At 41.0% G+C, this 21,786-nt stretch overlaps 1 protein-coding gene across 2 annotated transcripts; it reads left to right on the top strand.

Moving 5' to 3' along the window:
* The first annotated feature begins 5,073 nt into the window (after nt 1-5,073).
* On the top strand, nt 5,074-19,262 carry uqcc1 (ubiquinol-cytochrome c reductase complex assembly factor 1). Of its 2 annotated transcripts, none has more exons than XM_070902617.1 (9): nt 5,074-5,241; nt 6,985-7,092; nt 8,622-8,729; nt 9,441-9,513; nt 10,419-10,476; nt 10,643-10,751; nt 14,537-14,614; nt 14,977-15,090; nt 18,214-19,262. In XM_070902617.1, exons 1-9 carry the CDS (start codon nt 5,179-5,181, stop codon nt 18,346-18,348), a joined length of 846 nt encoding a protein of 281 aa, XP_070758718.1. In that variant the 5' UTR covers nt 5,074-5,178; the 3' UTR covers nt 18,349-19,262. The 2 variants fall into 2 exon arrangements, with proteins under 2 accessions (XP_070758718.1, XP_070758717.1); XM_070902616.1 differs by having other exon boundaries at nt 5,074-5,253.
* The last annotated feature ends 2,524 nt before the right edge of the window (nt 19,263-21,786 follow it).

Here is a 21,786-nt window from a genome sequence, read left to right as displayed (position 1 = left end):
AGCTTAATTCTGCAAGTCCAAATAATATTGTGGGATTACTCCTGACATACATTACACATATCTTACCACAGTTTACAGTACAGCTTAATAAAATCAAGTAATTATTAGTAATAATATTCATTGCGAGCATGTTAGCATTTAGCTCAAAGCACCACTGTGCCCGAGTACAGCCTCACGGAGCTGCTAGTGTGGCTGCAGACTCTTAAGTCTCATTTTAACCATTAATTAAGCCACTAGTTACAATTCAAAATCCATCATACAAATACTTAGAAAGTAAAACATAAAGGCGTTAAAGCGCCACTCACACTGTTTAACTGACGTGATCTCAGGGAAGCACCACAGCAATGAGCACTTAAGTGGATCTGACTTGTCTCTATAGCAGAAGCCATATTATGTTTCATGAGTATACATACAACATGTGTGCATACAGACACACAGAACGAGCTCCCTCTCTCTGGCACACACACACACACACACACACTCAGAGAGCAGCTGTGTCGGTTAGATCATCAGTTTGTACAGCAGGCTGGTACCCTGTCCTGCGTCAGTAGGTGTTAGTGGTAACATTAGCCAGGGGGGTGAAGGAAGGAAGAGCCAGGGACTGAAAAAGGAGGAGAGTCAAAGAGAAACAGAAAGAGAGAGTGAGGTGGAGTGTTAGCATAACCTACGGCTTAAACGTGTCATTTGTGTTGTTGTTTTAGCCCCACCATTTAAACACTCAGGAAATCAGGCTGTCTTAGCAGGAGACCCACTCTGTCACCACACACTCAGACACCCTTTCCTCTCCTCTTATATTTACACATCTTTCACCCTCTTTAGCGCTGCTGCATCCTGTTATCTTCTCGTCCACTCTGCGTTTTCTCATTTCTTCCTCTGATCGCTCCTGTTTTTCTCTTCCTCTGTTTCTTTCATTTAGTCTCCGACCTGAAACAAGTGTGACAACATGTAGGCGGGTTTGATGACACCGGGTTGACACAACAGGATGCAGACAGGGTTGACCGCGCCAGACGTAATGATTAGTGGTTTTATTTGGCATCCGTCTTGACTTGGTTTGAAGGTGAGTAATGTGAATTTCTGGAAGGTGCGGTATTTTTTATTCCGACTTGCTGCATTTTAATCCTGTGACAGCAGGTTTGGCAGCCACGATCAGCACTGGGAAAGTCTGTGCTGGTGCAATTGGTCAGAGTTATTACTCACAACTATTATGTAGACGTGTGTGTGTTGAAGGTGCCTGAATAGAGTTTGGTGTAAAGCTGACGTATTGAATGTGTCAATGTATTTTCTGCACAAGCTGCATAATTTGAACTCAAGCAGCCACCTTATTAATTGTGGTTCTTTCACATCCGTTCAGTAGCGTTGCATGTACTCTCCTTCATTTTCTAACTTCTGTATTTTCCATCTTCTCCTTTACTCTTCCTCTCTCCTCCTCCACCTCTTCCTCTGTACATCATTTCCTCTCTGTGCCCTTGTTGCTGACCTGCGACCCTGTCTCCTATAAATGATGTTTATATACTGCTATAAGGCTGCCTGGATAACTTATATTTCTAATTAATGTTTCTGGCGTAAACCCCAGAAGCAGTTAACAGTCAAATATGAATTAAATATAATGAGTAAAGTGATTCTTCCCACTGTTTGCACTTCAAGTTTTTACCATCAGGTAGACGCTCTACAAGTATTCTCCATACAGAATACAAGTATCTCTCTCTGCAATTAAGATACTGAATGCCTACTTTGCATTTCATAAAAAATCGAGCCCATTTTATTTTATTTCAAGGAAGAAATTACGCTATTACTCATGACTCCGTAATTATCCCAATAATCGTAATGTGTGGAGAAAAGAGATAAAAGAGAAAGAAACACACAACTTGTTAAATACAACAAGGAGAGAGGGATGACGGGTTCATACTCACAACAGTCTCAGCACACGGCCCACTGACACCCCCGGGACGACCCCCATCTGTCAACATTTATGAACTTTTGAATCTAATCTGAGTGCACTTTTATTTGTATTCAAGCTCCCATTAACATACAAGCAGCATGCGGTAAGTAAAGTGAATTACCTCTGAATCTCATCTGAAACTGCAATCATGTGTTACAGGTCGATTTAATGGCTCCTGTACTTTAGTGCTAATAACTTTTCTTCTTAATGGCTCCGTCCCTCAAGAAACAACTCAAACCCGGGGCCATGTGGAAACAAGGTGCTCACACACTTTGGTGAGACGTTCACTGACTTTTTGCCCTGCAGTGGGAGCAGATGATGGAACAGACACACACCACATAAACGCACACACACTTTACTACGTGCCTTTGAGCAGAGGCAGGGCCATCACTCTTTTACATGAGTGTGTGTGTGTGTGTGTGTGTGTGTGTGTGTGTGTGTGTGCATTTGTCTGTGTGTATGTGCTTGGGTGAGTATAAATACATCCTTGACCTTTGTTTTCTTTGCACTTTTTCTCCTATGGGATACTGTTAAAAGTGGACTAACACACTCACACACACACACACACACACACACGTCTTTGCACACACAGTGTAGTGTTGCGGGCAGGATGGCGGCGTGGCAGCCGTTATTTATGTCTGCTTTCTTTTGCGAGGTTTCTCACAGGAACAGAGCCGAGCAGGAATCCAACGCTTCCTCTGAGTCCGCCATTTATCACTCTTTATTAATACAAAAACACACATGCAGTTGCAGACCAGACAGTTACACATAAACAAATGTGCATGCACACACAAAGTAGACACTAATACATACCCACTTGCAGACATAGTATAGTATGTTTATAGCATGCAACAGTATATTTTGAAAGAGAGAAGTCTCATCTCATAACACATCATTATGACATCCCTATGATCAACCACCAACATTTACATTTAGTACTCTATGTACAGGAAACGTAAGCACAGTTTTTACCTACTTGGATTTTACTTGAGTATTTATATTTTACAGTTACTTCACTTCATTGCAGGCAGAACGTTGATACTGAAAGCCTCAGATTACATTCAATGGAAGCCTTTTTTATTGTTAAATGCCAGTGAGTTTTAATTATTTATGTCAACAAATGCTTAAGGTATAGTTAAAGTTAGCAGATTACTTTGTTAAGCCAAGGCAATGATTAAGTAAGGTAGTGAGCTGGGCATGCTAACAATTGCAGCTTAAACACCATATGTGAAAGAATGGAAAGATTGACATGTCTATCCGCTACTCTTTTCTCTCCAATATGACCATTTTATTAGGGGTTCCACCAGAATTTAAATTCTGGCATCGTGGGTTAAAAACTACACTCGAAAACCGAAGACATTTAATCTAGTTGGCACATTTTAAGCCTGAATCTGAGGCAGACTACTGGGACTTTTGGTAGCTTCCTGGGAGGGTTATTGAATGCTAGATCAAGGTCATAGATGGGAAATGGTGTGCGTGTGTGTGTGTGTGTGTGTGTGTGTGTGTGTGCGTGTGTGCGTGTGTGTGTGTGTGTGTGTGTGTGTGTCTGTGTGTTGTCAGGTGAGGTCACTGCAGGGAGTACAACATCTGACTGACTGCCGAGGAAATAGCAGTGGCTAGACCTGACGTTACCCCACTCAGCCGCGTCTCATAACTCAGTGCTGAAGTATTATTGTAACTCTTCACGTTCAGCATCAACCTGAAACTGCTGATTTCATTTCCTCACAAACGTTCGAGTCTCAACTAGACTGCTGGTCCAGAAAACTTCACTTGACCTTTTAGTTTTCCCTGTAACACCCTTTCATTTTGTTTCTCTCTCTCTCTCGCATATTTTTTCTCTTTTCTCTCTCTCTCTCTGTCTGTTTTGGTCATCCAAATGATTTCAGTATTATCAATCCAGACACGTAGGATTTAATATGGCTCAGAGTCTACAGCCATGCAGACTAGGTAGCTCTATGATGTTGTCCTTAGGCACAGTGCTGCTTTGAGCTGGTAGCATTAGAGGAAAAGCTCAAGATACATCCTCTGGGCACCATGAACATCTGTATCAAATCAATTCACAGAAATCCATCCAATATGTGTTGAGTTACATGGCGGATCTAACAGATGTCCAGGCAGGATTATGTGTCAGTTTGTACAGTTTGATGTCCCTGGATTTAAAATCCTCAAACTTCCTGAAATGAATGGTTTGTGTTCCACGTGGTTGAAAACTGATATCAAACTCCACTGATAACATCAAGGCATGATGCTGCATCATCTACAGTATGTCTTCCAGTTGCAGTTTCAGTTTAACATGTGGACATGAATGTTGAGTCTCTGGTCTTAATAACAAAAGCCACAAAACACTGTGTAAATATTCCATACATGTTCGTGTGTAGTTCTGCGTGTCAAACTACATTTTTGCTTACATATATGCCAGAGTTTGTACATGATGGGACTAACACCTTATCTTCTGAAATGTTTCATGCAGAAACACATCAGCCTGGGGGCTTTAGCAGGAAGCGGATGAATAGCTGGATGGCTTTGAACAATCGGTGGAGGCAGCCATGCATGGCCCTGCTTACTCTGTGGCCCTGGAGTAGCTCCATAACTGACACTTTGTAATGTTAATCTTTGATAGAAGAGAAGAGGAGAGAAGAGAAATTATAAAAACTTCAACATCAACATTCAATCAAATAACTGTGTAATCATGGGAAAGCTCATTTACGGACGCACAGAGAATTATCAGCTGTGTCTGAGCCACGTTTCATCTGATCTGATAAAGAAAGTCAGTAGCAGCTAATCACCAAGATATTTCTTTCAGGAGACCAAACCAGAGCTGAATATTGGACTTAATTTAATCAGATGGACAGAAACATGTTGCTCCATTTAGGCAGTTGTCTGCTAACCTGTTATCTATAGTAACTCCACCAAGTGATACGTACAAATAAGATGTTACAGCAAATTAGAGGTTTAAATGGGAAATCCTGAGGGACCTGAGACTGTGGCTCTCTGGTAACATACGTTTGGTCTACAAAACAAAACAAAACAAAAAAAAAGCGTTCCAAGCGGAACCTTTCTTTGCTGAGCCTGTTTCTTTTCCCACCGGACGGGATTCGGTGCCGGACAGATTCCGTTGACATTGCTGAGGAGGAGGAGGTGGGCACGGGACTGGCGTTACCAAACCAGGTTTTACTGAAGGGAGCCGCAGTCTAGTGGCAGCCCGCTTCATCGCTGAAACATTAGGACACCGAGGAGTCATGTATCGGCGGCCGCTGCAGTCTGCAGTCAGAAAGCTAATGAATGTGGCGGCGCCCAGAGCCGCCTACGGAAAGGTAATAATGCTACCGCTAACGCTAGCTTAGCTGGCTAATAGGATTTAAGCTAGTTAACTAACACGCCACAGTAGATGTTATAAGAGCTAACAACAAAGCAACTCGTGAAGGATAGAAAAGTTGTGTGTGTGTTTGGATTATCATCAAACCACAACTACACCAACTCAGCTAAGAGTTGAGAAAGATTAGTGAGTCAGCTGGTTACTGTAGGTGAACTTGACCGCGCAGGTTAACCGTTAACTGACGTTACTGCTGGTCAACGGTAACGGCCACAGAAAGACTCACTAGTCCACCGAAACTAATGTAAAGTCTCGCTGTGGGACACACTGAGACCTGCTGCATTTGGGCCTCCCCCTCTTTTTTTTTTAGAGGATAAAACAACTTCCAGTGATAATAATGAAGATACAGGAGGCTTGGAAGTCAGAATGATCCTGAATCCTGATGGGTCCTCTGTTAGACTCGAGCTGAAGGGATTACTTTGGCAGAAGGGCTGCAACTAATGATTAATTCATTATCTAGTCATCTGCCAATTATTTCCACCATTAATCGTTGAGTGAAAAAATGGCAGAACAGAAATGTCAAAATGTCCTGTCGGATCAACAGTCCAAAGCTTAAGGAATGACTTAAGTGATTAATAAATCTTTAAAATAGTTTTCTCTCTGCAGATTAATTGCTAATGAAAAGCAGGTTTGTTTCAGATAAAGTGTTAAACAGCCTTTGAGCTGTTGATCCATACAACTGCTGCCCTTCTCCAAGTCTTCACTTTCAACAACAGAGGTGATCAGTATTGTTGTCCTGTTACAACCATCATCAGTTTCAGTCGTCTGTGTGTTTGACTTCAGCGTTACAGATAAACCCCTCTATCATGTTATTTTATGTTGTGATATTCATGGTGACATAATAATAGTTGTATGGAAGACAGATGAGACAGGAATGGCTGCTGTTGTCAAATCCAGCAAGTTAAAAACCTGACAGATGAGCTGCTTCCTCATGTAGAAATCTGAGACTGCCTTCAGTCATTTACAACATTGACCACAATCATCTGACACATCCATATATAGAAGCGAGAGCTACCTCAGTATAAACAGTAAAGCAGAAACTGAAGGTTGACAAATGTATGTTGTCTCGTGATATATATCGTCATGTCACCAAATAGGGCTGGAACTAATTATTACTTTTGTTATTGATTAGTCTGCTGATTATTTCCTCGATTCATTGAATAATCTATATAAATTGCCCATAACAACTTCCTGGAAGCCAAGATGTCTTCAAATGTCTGTGTTTTGTCCAGAACCCCAAAATATTCAATTTACTGTAATATAAGACAATGAAAGCAAGAAATCCTCACATGTGAGAACCTGGAAACATGAAATATTTGTCATTTTTGCTTGAAATGATTAATTGATTGTATGTCATTTCTTTTTTAACATGCGGGAGCAAATTTGGTTACATGGTGGTTGTTCTCATTTGACTTTTAAATGTTATATAACGCTGCAGCAGTTATCATAGAAACATACTATACAAATGTTGGATCCCTCATGCGTCCCTCTAACAGCCCCACAACCAGTTTGGTTCTGTATGAAACTAATTATTTCTTGTGTCAGGACAACATTAGAAGCACAGTATCTACAAATATATGCTTGTTTGTTTGGTCATTTCAGTGTCAGCAGTTTATCATGTCATACTGTATATCTCATTCTCTCAGTATTTAATCTCTCTCTCTCTCTCCAGGTGTTAGACCAAGAAGCATGTTTTGCCAGAGCTTTAGTAGCTTGTCAACTGGCCAGAGTCTCTTCTCCCAGTTTAACACCATGTCGGACGCTGCACATGGCCACACAGGTAACGTGACAAACACACACACACACACACGCACTTATATACAGAAAAACAGATCAAAAACACAGGTGTTTGTCTATAGTGACTGAAGAGACTATTCGATTTAATATGCAATTCATTTACTCTCCCTACATGCAGATGTGACTTAAAAAGTGTCTAAGTATGAATGTAGCCCAACTTTAAGTCCAAGTTAATTGAAGGTGTTTTCAGTCAAATGAAAAGTGCAGAATAATAATGTATTACTTCCCAGTAGATGTGATATGAAGTGAAACATCGAGTATGTGTTTAAAGTGCTGACTTTCGGGTTTAAAGGTGTTTTAAGGATGTTCACATCCATTTTGGGTGATATGTAGATTTTAAACACATTTTCATTTCCACAACCATTCAAGCCGCCCTGGCACTGTGCACGTGTTTTCTTCTGCTCTTCTTCAGCGTGGCAAGTTAAAAGCAGTGGTTCACCTTGTTGAAGTTTTAGGTGTGCTGGTTTGCAGAAAATGCAGTAAGAGCCTGTCGTCTGCAGCTCTTCATCCAACAGTGGTTGTCTCTGCTTTTACTGATCCTCTCTGCACTATTTAAAACAGACTTGTCGACAAGTCCTACATTGTTCGTCTGATGTGAATGTCAGCACCCTCAAATGAAAGCTGTGAGTTGGCTTTCAGACCTCATAAACGTTGGGCTTCACGAAAAACGTTGTTGTGTTCTTATGCTAAACCTCTCTTACTTTTTTCTGTGGCGTTTGCTCGTACGAGTGTCACCAAACTCTCTTAACTGGAAAAACTAGTTGTTTCAGCCTCATGTGCCAGGTGACAATCACAGAGATATTAAAGCCACTTAATATTATCGCCAAGCCACGATGATCATATTAAGTTTGTCTTGGTTATATATTTTATTTTCCTAAAATTCGGACATTATGATGTTTTTCAGATTATCTGTTCATGATTCATGCAACATGTCTGCACCACTGTTCTCTTAAATTACTAACACGTGCCGCTTAAGAACGAATCTGTCCGTACGAGGGGATGTTGCATGAGGCCCATTGTGGCAGTGTGGTAGGATCTGAAGTGTCATTAGCAGTTAGCATCATAATCAATATGGAAAACATGTAAAGGCAAAAATTCAGCTAGAAAACGTAATTTTAAAGCAAAACCTCTTCAGATACTGATGAAGGGTAACCTCGAGGCAGTAATAAAACTGTCAAAGCATGAAGACAACATGCAGCTCAGAATAGGTCACTATTTTAATTTACTCAACAGCTGCACTGGCCCAGTAAAGGCCATGTTCCCCAGGTGTGTGTCGTCATACTGAAACTGTATGTGCTGTTGACGTAATGAGGGTTATACAGTGAATACACAGGCAGTGTGAAGCTTGTTAAAGGAGTCACCCCCCCCCCCCTCTGCCCTCATCCTCCTTTCTTCTGTCTTCCTTTTTTTTTCTGTCGTTACCTCTCACGCTCTGCTCTTCCCTCTTAACCTCCTGTCACCTCCTCTTTCATCCTCCCCTCACTGTTTTTCTGTTGTTCTGTCGTCCGTCAGCTCTACAGTGTGAAGGAGACGCCCCAGCACACAGAGGAAGAAGTCGGGGCCTTCACGAAGCTCATTGAGGCCATGGGCTTCACTGGACCTCTCAAATACAACAAATGGGTGAGTATTGGTGGGAAGGGGGAAGTTAACATGGAGGAAAATAATGTAGGAGAAGAAGTGAAGTGTAGACTCAAAGGTTGGGAACGACGTTGCAAAATTAGGAAGAGGGATAAAAGGAAAAACTGGCCTCAGAACGTTTTATTAAACATTGTATAACAGCTGGGAACACGAGAGTGATGAATGGATGAAAGACGGGGGAGGAGAGAGTTGGGGAGGTCCTTTTTATATAGTCTAAAACCAGACTGGTCTCTCTCATTGGCTCTTGTGGTCCTGCTCACAAAGCACTGACATAATCATCCAGGTTTTAACACCTTTGAAATGGGTGGGGCGGCCCCGATGAGTCTGCGAGCAGTTCGGGAGGTTTAAGACTGGATCTGGATCTGGGCCAAACATCGGTACCGACCAAGGTCCCAGACCAGATTTCACCTCCGATTGTTGGGATAAATGGGCCCTGTGGGGGGGGGGGGGGGGGGTCTCAGACCTCCAGTGACAACAGATGTTGGTATGGATGGTAGCAAGACGATTGCAGGAGTATATAAATACAATATAATATTTTTTTAATCTCAAGCACTTCAGCTGCAGATGTTTTAACACTGCAGGTCCACCTACTGTATAGATCCAACTACTTATGGAACATTTCAGTGTTCTAATAACACGGCTTCATAGCTGTAGTATATCTATTAACTGACTTTTTTCTCTTTGTCTTCACAGAAAATCAAGATCGCTGCTTTGCGCATGTACACATGCTGCGTAGAGAGAATCAATTACGACGAGTTCTTTGAAAGTAAGTGAGGAGCGGCTCCAATGCTGCGAGAGCAAATCATAAAACGGCCTGTTCACATCTACAAGTACAGGAAGATGTGTTCATTTGATTGGTTGAAATGGTTTCCGCTGTGGTCGCTCTGGTTCCAGAAATTGCTGAGATCAGCCCAAAAGGTTTTGGTAGTTCTGTTTCTTGATGTGAAGAGAGACACACACACACACACAGAGTACTAGTCCTGATCCAAACACTGAACATTAAGGCGTTGGTAGTCGTCCTGGTCCAAGTGGAGTTGATGGGCGTTCAGGGACACCGTCACCACCTGCCTGACACATTTATTTGACACTTCACTGGCTGGCACACAGAGACAAACACACACTCGCTCACTAATATTACTGACACACACTTGGAGCCTGTTGCATTATCGTACAGCAGTTTAAAGCTGCGACTATGGCAGAGGCCAGCTCATGTATGTTCAGTATGCAGTGTCCGCTGAGGGTTCAGAGGTGCGGGGCGGGTTTTTCAATCAGAAATCCCGTTTTGGTAAAAGGAGCCTGACGCTGATGCACAGGCTGATTTAAAATGAAAACAATAGTTAGCTCAAAGGTTCTCTTCTGTAATCGCTGCTCAGTATCAAGGTGCTTTTATAGGACACAGTGCTGAAGGGCTGCAAGTAACCATGGCTTTCATTGTCATTTAATCTGCCAGTTACGTTTGGATTAATAGATGCAGTATTTGGTCTGTAAAATGAAAAAAGCTCCATTTATTTAAGTTACTTGTTTTATTTGACCAACAGTCTGAAGCCCAAAGAAGCAGTTTCCTTTTCTGTTTTGATTCATTGATTAATGGACTCATCGTTTCAGCTCTAAAAATACTAAGAATGTCTGTTGTGCAAGAAAAGATGAGAATATGCTGTGTGTTTGTTTCAGAGTGCACCCTCCCTGACACACTCAACTCTTGGTTCTTGGTAGCGCAGCTGCATGTATGGTGAGTTACACACACACACACACACACACGGTAGCGTTTCGTATTTCTTCCCTACTCTCCCTGCGTCCTGATCCCATGGTTTTATTTTCCTGTCATGTGCTGTACGTTGTTTTCTTTGTTTCTTTGGTCCTCGCTCTGTCTCACAGTGTGTTTCGTCCTCTGTTAGGATGTGTTTGGTGCGGATGCGTCAGGAGGGCAGAGAAGGAAAGTACATGTGCCGTTACATCGTCCACTCCATGTGGGAGGATGTAGAACAGAGGAGCAAAATCATGGGGGTAAGTGTGTGTGTCCCTGTGTACATGATAAACATCAGGTCATTCAGCAGCATTAAGCCCACAAGATCATATAACAGCATTTCCACCATTAACACATATTGTACATGCTTACACTACACGTATAGCCTGATGCACAGCATGCGTGTGATAACACACATGCTTAGTATTTCCTAAACATAGCACCCTTAAACTGATGTCTGTATACCAGTAATATCATGTGACAATGAATTCCACTCGCTGGCAGAACATGCGACCGACTGCGTCTACAGATGCAACGTGGTGACTGTCGCAGTCAGGACATCTTAAATTATTCTGCTTAACGATTTAATTGTCTTTTTCTGTTCATTGTATACCTCTACTATAGAATAAGCCTGGTACCGTATTTTGTCGAGTACAAATATTACATGACAGATCAGCTGTTTGATCTGTTACTTTGCACATAAAACAATTAAACTGGGTTTAAACAAACTGTCTGTAAATGATCTCCAGTATAACTCTCCTCAGAGCTGCAGTCTTATAGCAGACCGCTGTAAAGAAATAGACCCGTTATTGACACCTCTGTCATCTTGCTTCGGAAAGGAAACAAGAAAGAAGGAAATATGGTTTCATATGAGCTGAAACAAAAGATTAATTAATTAATTGATCGGTTTGTCTAGTGATGACCTCTCTTTTGTCAGATTACAGATGTTTCAGTGTAGTTGTCTTCATCATCTTTGTGATTCTGTCCTGTTAGCAGCAGCAGTTCTGTGCCAACATTTAGCCTCCAAACTGGTGCCTGACAACAACTAAATGTCGCTCTGTTAAATAAATATTCATTATTTTAGAAACATTTCCGCTTTGGGCTGATGCAACAGTGCATTAAGTTTTATTCGTGCCATTGCATGCTACATAGGATGCAGGTTTTGTTTATTTAAAGTTTTACATCAGCGTAATTGTGCCAGCAGTTCTCGACCAGAAAGTGTAGCCAAATCCCCGGAGAGCGAGCCTGGCTGCGGTCACCGTGTCCACAAAGTTGCTCCTCTATTCTTTGTCAGTGGAGCAGCTCCAGGAAGTGTCGCTCATTGACATCACAGACTTAAATCTTGGCTTTGCTCGCATGTAGCTCTCAGAATGACTTTCTCATGCTCAGATTATACTGGAATTAACTCTCAAAGTTCATTGGGGAAAACATACTTGTGTATTTGCGTTCGACTTATTCAAATTTGATTGTTAAAGATAAATGTACTGAGGCTTTTACAGCCCCTAAACAATCAGTGCTCTTTATTACGAAAGATGACTTGTATAAACGTATATTAAGAAAAATAAGGGTCAAAATAAATAAAAGTGCACGCTATCATCTTTTTAACTTATTAATTCATTTTATAACATTTACAAACAAAATGATCAGTGTGTGCCCTGCGACTGAAGTTTTAAATCTCTGAATTAATTTGTCTTCAACTTTGAACATTAACAAAAGAAATTAAAGAAAACTCTTTAAAAAAAGGTTTGATACTTTCTGTTGGCTGAGAAACAGACGCACTGCAGTTTTGAGTGGCAGCATAACTTTTGATCAAAACTTGTAAAACCTGAACATGAAATGAGCAGAAGATAAGAAATGTTGAAATAACAGCTGTAGTCTATTTACTGGGCACATTTTTCATGATTTAATTGCTCACAAAGGTCCTGATTCAGAATTAAAAAATTGATCTACTTTTCTGTTGAACTACAAAAAACACAGTCCACACCAGAGTTTGGCATTGAAACGGTGAAAGATAAAGATGATAAGTCTGCTCACCTGATCGTTTAATGTCTCAGTGTTATGATGTTAATGTTATACTGTGCCAAACGCACCTTTCTCCTCCTGCTTGTGCTACAGCTGCTGCCGAATTGATTCAAAGGACATCCGTCACATGAAGAGCTGATTCACTGCACTCTTAAATTATATACAGACATTTTAACCTTTGTGTTTGGGGAGCATAAAAAGTCCAAATGTTAAAGTTCAAGTGGAGTCACGAGTCATTGGTGTCATCAGATAAGTCCAAGTCCTGTGACCCGCGTCCTCACCTCAGGCACAGGAATAGTGTTATTTTGAAATTAGTAAAATGATGAAACTGTAGGTGTAGTTTGGGGTAAATTCATTAAATTCAAAAGGTCAGATTTTCTCTCTGCCTGTATAGAAAAACATATAATCCAAATCACTTCCATTTACTTATACAATAAGCTAAACACTAGAAAAACCTAATCTATATTATCCGTGATGTTAACCAAGTAGGATGGTTGAGCTGGAGCCAGGGTTCAGCAGCTTTTACATATATGAGCTCTTTAGTTTTGCTCTTTTTGCTTTGTGTGACAGAAGGAGGTCAGAGATGAGAAATTACAGTGTGGTTTGTGAGCTCACTCTTGGTGTGTGTGCATGCATGCATTGGGCGGAGCGCGGGGGGGGGGTGGACGTGTGTGTGTGTTTTCACAGCTGCGTATGTGTACGTACACTTGCGTATGTCCCTATGTGCTGGCACACGCCTGCACACGTGACTGCGAATTTAAAAATCTTCCTCAATCTGCCCCCAAACACAAACCTTAACTCCAACTTCTCTCTGAAGTTTAATATAAGCACCCAGCAACAGATGCATCTTCAGAAAACAAAGTTAACGTCGGTCACGTGTCAACAATTGGAAAGCATTGTGATAAACAGACAGAACCACAAAAATATTAAAAATAACAAAATAAATGTAGAGTAAACCAAATAAAACTGGGACAAAAAAGAAAACAATTGGAAAGAAAAACAAAAAGACAAAAGAAAAAAAATAGAAAAGTGTGTGTGTGTGTGTGTGTGTGTGTGTGTGTGTGTGTGTGTGTGTGTGTGTGTGTGTGTGTGTGTGTGTGTGTGTGTGTGTGTGTGTAACTGAAGAACCAAGTGCAGCTGACACATAATGTCCCTGATCGAGCTCTCCATCAGCAGCACATGTATTATTACAACACACACAACCAGGACCAGTGATTGGAGTTGCTCTTAGGTTTCATGCTAATTGTGGTAAGCAGCAGTAAAAACATTGGTCATTTTCTCCGTGTTCATAATCACTTCTGCAACCAGTTGAAAACAACCAAACTCTGCACAGACTTTGCTGTCTTGTGTTCAGCAGGCGCCTCCTGAACTGCTGCTGTTTCAGCTTCAGCCTCAGACAGCTGAACAGCAGCAGTATTTTGAGGATTGTGTATTGTGACTGTTTCATGAACTGCTAGAAGCTAGACTGCTTTGTTTAGTGGCATGTAGGGATTTCAACGATATACGTTCTATAAGTAGACTAAGGTTCAGATGCAGGGTTATTTCAGTCTGTCAGACAGCCCACCGCTTTTATCCAGACTGAAATATCTCAACAACACGAGACGAACTGAATCTCCAACCGGCCTCCTGAGCTCCTCCTCGATGTATTGGCACAAAAGTTAATACAGACTGACTTTTCCTCTAGCGCCACCATGAGGTTGACATATTTGGTTTTGAGTGAAATGTCTCGATTATTGTTGGATTGCCATGAAACAGACATTCATGTTCCCCTCTGTTCCCACCCTGATTTGAAATGACTTTGTTGATCAATCATCAGGTCAACATTTCAGTTCGTCCAATAGTTTAATTCATGACCAAATTCCTCACGACTTTGGCTGTAGACTCTCAGTCTTGTTTAAATGAAATTGCACTGCTGCAATCAGAATTTCAATGTGGGCGAATCGGCCTCCTCCTCAGAAGTGCATGACTCCGTATTCAACGCGTGTTTCTGCTGTTCCTCACTCTGTCTCTGTCTGTGATGCAGATTGATGCCACCCATAGAAAGGAGGGAATGAAGGCGATGACGGAGACGTTCTATGCAGCAATATTTGGATATGATGAGGTGAGGTTTGTTTTACTCACACACACAGAAGCTTCGTAGAGGGGTGCTGACATGCTTGAACAAAGAAAAACAAAGAAAAGAGCATTTTGAAGAATGAGTTTGTTTATCATGACTTTACATAAGCTCCATTTTGGAATGAGAAAAGGGGGAGAAAAATATATTATAATATTTCTAAATTTTAACAGCTTTAATGTGGACGTAGGCAACACTATGTACACTGTTAAGGGCATTCAGATAAAACATAGTCATTAATTAGTAATTAAACAGCGTAAAGTACAGCCACAGCATCTGTTAATCTGTTTGGTTGTACAGAATGACGTGTGTGTGTCAGTAATGCAATGAATGTGTGTTTGTGTCTGTAGGGAATCCTGTCTGATGACTGTGTGCTGGCAGCAGCTCTGTGGAGAAACCTCTTCAATTGTGAGTGTGAAGACCCCAAACAGCTAGAACTCATGGTGGAGTACGTTCGCAAACAGGTGGGTGTTTGTTTACATGTTCAGCTGTGGACTCACTTCTCACTGCATTTTTAGTCTCCATTCATGTGTCTGAAGTCGTCGTTACGTCGTCGTACGTTATAAATACATGTGATCTGTTTTCTTCAAAAGTTCAGATCCTGCGGCTTTAACTTGCTTTTGCCAAATCACAGCGACCTCTCTTCTCCTTCCTCTCTGCTGTCTCTGGAAGATGAGCGGATCAGATTTTGGTGTGCTTTATTTTCATTTTCCAATGCCAAGTCTACACGAGAAGAGGAAGATAAAATATGTATTCATTATATATAACTGTAAATAAAACAAGAAACGAGCCACAACTAGAAACAGGCTTTAAGCCAGTGATTTAAAAGTGCAAAGAGCGAGAAGAAAACAAACAAAAAAAATCTAAACTCTTTTTATAGTAGAAAGATTGATGCACCAAACCTCCCCTGGAAAGTATCTAAGTATAGATACTCACATACTTGTACTTTATTTGAGTATTTCCATTTTATGTAATTTTGTACTTCTACTCCTACTACAATTCTATACTAGCTAACTGTATGTAAAGTAGTTTTACTAGCTAACTATGTAAAGTAGTTAAACTAGCTAACTGTATATAAAGCAGTTAGACTAGCTAACTGTATATAAAGTAGTTAAACTAGCTAACTGTATATAAAGTAGTTATACTAGCTAACTGTATATAAAGTAGTTATACTAGCTAACTGTATGTAAAGTAGTTATACTAGCTAACTATGTAAAGTAGTTAAACTAGCTAACTATATAAAGCAGTTAGACTAGCTAACTGTATATAAAGTAGTTAAACTAGCTAACTGTATATAAAGTAGTTATAGCTAACTGTATATAAAGTAGTAATAACTAGCTAAGTGTATATAAAGTAAAACTAGCTAACTGTATATTAAGTAGTAATAACTAGCTAACTGTACATAAAGTAGTAATAACTAGCTAACTGTATATAAAGTAGTTAAACTAGCTAACTGTATATAAAGTAGTTAAACTAGCTAACTGTATATTAAGTAGTAATAACTAGCTAACTGTATATAAAGTAGTAATAACTAGCTAACTGTATATAAAGTAGTTAAACTAGTTAACTGTATATAAAGTAGTAATAACTAGCTAACTGTATATAGAGCAGTTAAACTAGCTAACTGTATATAAAGTAGTAATAACTAGCTAACTGTATATAAAGTAGTAATAACTAGCTAACTGTATATAAAGCAGTTAAAGTAGCTAACTGTATATAAAGTAGCTATAGCTAACTGTATATACAGCAGTTAAACTAGCTAACTGTATATTAAGTAGTAATAACTAGCTAACTGTATATACAGCAGTTAAACTAGCTAACTGTATATTAAGTAGTAATAACTAGCTAACTGTATATAAAGCAGTTAAACTAGCTAACTGTATATTAAGTAGTAATAACTAGCTAACTGTATATAAAGCAGTTAAACTAGCTAACTGTATATAAAGTAGCTATAGCTAACTGTATATAAAGTAGTAATAACTAGCTAACTGTATATCACCAGCAGCTCCGCTTTTTCTTATTGTTTTCTTATTTCACAAATACCGTCATATACTGTATACCCCGGTGAAAGGTCATGAATGTATGATAGATACCGTTCAAGCCTGACTGTCAGTATCAGGAGAATTTTCCTGCCGCTACGACCCGACACTCTGTTCCACCCATTTCCGCCTCACCCACCCCCACTGAGCACTTTGCCTTACCCACTAACCTCCTCCTCTCGCTCCTCTCTGTATATTTTCTTTCCCTCTGTGAGATTGAAAACACTCTCCTGCTTTCAGAAACACCTGCAGGCCTCCATCTGCTGCCGGGGGCCATGTGGTCCAGGACCCCCTCTCTCCTTTTAACTTCTCCTTTCATCCCAGATGTGCAGTTTACTTTTAGTGATTCTGTTACACTGTTTACATCAGCCCCTCTCTTTGGCTTCATGGCTCCCTTTTACTTCTAACATTAATGTCACAAGTCCACCTCCTGCTGCATCTTTTCTTCCTCTCATCAGCTCAGAACACACACACACACACACACACACACACACACACACACACACACACACACACACACACAAACAAAGATGCAGGTGTGTCAAAGGTCATGGAAGCAGTGTCCAACTCAATCAACCAACGAAGTGTCTGTCTGTCTGTCTGTCTGTCTGTCTGTCTGTCTGTCTGTCTGTCTGTCTGTCTGTGTGTGTGTGTGTGTGTGTGTGTGTGTGTGTGTGTGTGTGTGTGTGTGTGTGTGTGCGCCTGTTGGTTATAAATGTCTATCCGACTCCCTCGATGTAACACACACACACACATTTACATCTCCAGGGGGGAAAAAACAGGTTTGTCAGGTTAATTGTCAACGTGCCATCAAGTTAACACATAAACCTGCTGTTGCTGATGACATTAAACACACACACACACACACACACACACACACACACACACACACACACACACACACACACACACACACACACACTGCTGTCCCATTATTCACTAAGTAGAAGAAAAGGTGGCAGAAACACATTATGCATTAAACTCACCTCCAAATACTGAAGCTCCTGATTCAGAACTATGAAGCTCATCACATTCAAATGTTGATCTGAAGAGAAGAGCCACCACTCTGTTGGTCGGTCGCACAGCGGCGTTTTATAGTTATGAATACAACAACACAAACCTTTAATGTAGCTGTTACAGGATCAACGTTATTTAGCTACAGCTGATTTAATCTGCTGGTGATGTTTGTTATTTTAACCAGTCACCAATATGAGAAGCCTGATGCCTACAACACATGTTTTCCGTTTATCTTTGTTAATAAAAAAGTGTGAGGAGAGATAAAAGGTCTGATAAGAGATTCATTAGTGTCGGAGCTTAATGAATCCAGATATCGACTCGACTCTCTTTTGGTATCAGGATACCAACGGATGCCGAAACCGATCATGAAGCAGTAAAGAAGAGTGTGAAGATGACGTGTTGGATGACGGCGTTCAGAATGGCTGTGACCTTTGACCTCCTGTGTATCAGTTTCTTGTGATGTTGATGATTGTTGGGACTGAATCGACTCTGCTGCCTCTGATGTAAATGTGGATGTCCTGTTGCGTGCAGATGCAGTACATTGACGCTCTGGACGGGGGGGACCTGCTGCTGACGGGAGAGGTGAAGTGGCGCCCTCTGCTGGAGGAGAACGCTCAGAGCATCCTGAAGGTGGCCACTCCCACATACAACGACACGGGGCTGTGAGACGAAGAGACGGACTCCGGTTTCCTCTTAGCCAAAGTCCTCTTCTTCTGACTCTTTCTCACCCACTTGTCCCCATCTTTGTGTCTTTTCTCCTTTCTCCTTCCTGTAATCATGCAACATGTTCCCCTCCTTCCTCTTTACTCTTCTCTATCATATAAGGAGGGATTTTAAATTTGACAACAGGTCTGTTGCTGTAGCTTTCTCATCCTTTCTTGTTTTCTCCTCTTGTATATCCAAAACACAACTTCTTCCTCTCCTCCTTTCCTTCCTCCTCTTCCAAACGAGTTGTCCACCAGACTTCTGTCTCTGGAGGTACATTATAGACAGTCAGGGATTATCACATACACCCATCACATACACCCGTCAATCAGCGGACCAGCCAGTCCAAAAACAGGAAATGCCATGCATCCTCCTCCTCCTCCGTTGTCCTGTCGGTTTTGAGAGCCCCTGCCGCTTCCTCTCTGCAAATGAAGAGAACAAGACACAACAAGACACTTTATATTTTCTCGTTTTTTTTCCATGAATGCCACGCTGTATTTATAAAGTATTTTGTATACCTCCATGTTTACACTCTCCTCCTGCAGAGGCGTTAGCTAAGACTTCTGTCAGTGCTCCTTCACTGTGCGTTATAAATAAAGTTTCACTGATGAAAATAATGGTTTCAGGAAACAAATGTAAGGTTTCCCTCGTTGTCAGAGGTCTGCAGTTAATCATCTCTGCTCCAGAACATCAACAGTCTTTGTTTCTCTGTAAGGTCACAACTGTTTGTCCCTGTCTCTTGTCCCATGATGCTCTCAGACCCGAACAGGAAGCTGAGCTCTCAAAGACTTGATGTCATCACTGCTTTAAAAACAAAGATTTTTTTTGTTTTTAAAAAGTGAATAAATAAAATGTTCTCTGGATGTATAAAACTACTGAGCCTTGTTTTCTTGGTGTGCTACTTTTTGTGACCAAAGGGGCTAAAAGCTTCTTTGCTCTCTGACTGGACGCTTGTTAGCTTAGCTTCTGTCTGCGAAATGAATTATAAACTTAATAGCACGACGAGTCTTCCCAAATGTTTCGTATTAAAAAAGGACAGACGACGTAGGCCACAGAGCCACTCGTCGGCAGACACCACAGAAGCTGACAGCTCGTCTCCTAGCAACGATGGCCCTCAAATGGCAGTTAACTGTTGCCATGGGAAACGGCCGCCTCGAGGCCTGAAGCTTAGACAAGGTTCCATCCACATTCAGCGCAAATCTTTAAATGAATTTGGCAAAAGAAAATGTGAAGTGATGCTTGTTCCATTCACTGCTGCTGTGTGATAAACAGCTGGAGGAGCTGATTCTCCAGGATCAAACGATGGACAACATGTGGAGAACATGATGGAAATATGACATTTGTGTTGTGATGAAGGTTACAGCCTCCTCATCGCTCCACACAGATGTTTCCAGCTCTTCACTTTCAGTCGCAGCTTCATGTCCGACATCATTTATACTTATTGTTTCCACAAATGTGTCAAAATGTGTTTTATTCTCCTTTGAAAAGGGAAAAGATATGCAAAACAGCTGCAGTGTCATTACAGTTTATACTTTCTTACAAAAACGGTGCAGAGAATACACATTTAGTTTGAAATAGTTTGCTTGTGTTTCACAAAAAGAACAAGGTTATGTCATTTCTGGCTACAGATAGTTAGAAGAACCTTTGAAGATTTTTATCTTTCAGAAAATCAGCATGCTTTGTAACTAAAGTGTAACTGTAACTATGATATAAATGACTTTTAGGATGGGATGAATGTACAATATTAAACTGATTCCTGCTCAGCACTTCCTCTTAACACCCAAGCTCTGGCCTGCAGAGGGCGCCACACTCCAGTTTTTAATAGGCAGCACACCAGCTGATCCTGATGCAGCACCTGCAAGACCTTTCATATTTTAACATTTCATTCACACCTGAAAGTTGGACAAACCTGTAATTTCTGACAGAACAGGAGCTCCCTTTAGGGTCTTTCTATCAGCAGAAGCCCTTTGACTACACACAGCTGATCTCCGCTTCTCTCATTATGTGACTTTAAACATCATTTGGCTGCAGCAGTGATGGTTTAGGGGATGAATATTTATGCAAACAGCTGTTTTCACTTCGACAAAGTGTCTTTCTGTTGATTGCTTTCAGAAAACATTAAAGCCCCTTTCATTCAGAGCTGTGAAACAATAAAACATATAACTTTATATGTGGCAGTCAGCCCTGGACCTGGTGTTTGATCTTTTTAGTCCAGTATTCATTCATTTACTGAGAGGAGTTATTAGCTGCCTTCTCCTTTTCAGCAGTGACTACCTTTCAGTCTTGTGCTGACCAAATGAAACAATCTGCAGCTCATGGAAACATTTCCCAAAGTCGGCAGCTGAACATGCGAACACGATGCAAAGAAACAAGTAAAAAATACTGCGTCTTGCTCCTTTCATTTGGCCCCGCACTCTCTTTCCTCTGCCTCAGTGATTTTCACAGAAAAAGCCTCTGACCTTCATCGGTGTCTCGGACGTTAAAAGCTCCTCTCTGTCGCCTGTTTCTAACAGCTCTGTCCAAACAGGCAGGCGGCTGAAAGAGGAAATGGTCAGACTGAGTCACCTCTTCATGTCAGAGAGGAGCTTCTTTGTTTTCAGGTTCAATAATGCTGAAGTCTTTTTCTTCTCTGCTCTTTTCCACTCTTCTGTCTTCACGTCTCTCAGCTTCACTTGTTCTTTTCTTTACTTCCCTTTTTTGTCTTCATGCTTCTAACGTCTTAAACTCGTACTCAGAATGTTCATATTGTTTTTAAATGATATGACAGAGAGGAGGTTACAGCAAAACTGTTGTTTGGAACTGGGGTGAGATTTGTTTTGACTCTGTCGACTCCAAAATCTACAGATGACAAGTGACCAAACGGTAACTGTATTTAAACAGACCAAAGACAAACAGGAGAAGTGCTCACACTCGTCTCCTCCCTTTCTTGCCTCTTTAACTGGACAGTTCGTGATCGTAAATCAAGTCAAATTAAAATGTAACATCATGACTCTCCTGTATATTAGCTGCTATAGTTTAGGATTAATGGGAAACTTGACATTTTGAGTTTTAGCAGCTTTATTCAAACAGGAGAAAAGACGTTTCCACCTGACTTCCCCTCAAACGATGTGAGAGCGTTACTAATGTTCCTCACGACAGGATCACAGGGAGTCGAGTGTGAGTCGAGCAGCTCAGTGAGGCTGGACTGCGGCACAGCAGCGCATGTTCACACGCTCACACTGACAATGCTAACATGTTGAGCAGGTAGAATGTTCACCAGCTTAGTTTAGCGTGTTAGCATGCTACCATTTGCTAATTGCAACTAAACACAAAGTACAGTATTGGTATTATATGGTGGTGGACGAATTAAAATATTGACCTGATGATGGCGCTAGATGAAAAGGCGGCTAGATGACAGAG

Source organism: Enoplosus armatus, chromosome 3, assembly GCF_043641665.1.
Source record: "Enoplosus armatus isolate fEnoArm2 chromosome 3, fEnoArm2.hap1, whole genome shotgun sequence".
NCBI classification, from domain to species: Eukaryota; Metazoa; Chordata; class Actinopteri; order Centrarchiformes; family Enoplosidae; genus Enoplosus; species Enoplosus armatus.
Note: the sequence above shows the minus strand (reverse complement) of the source record. Positions and strands in the feature narration are given on the sequence as shown.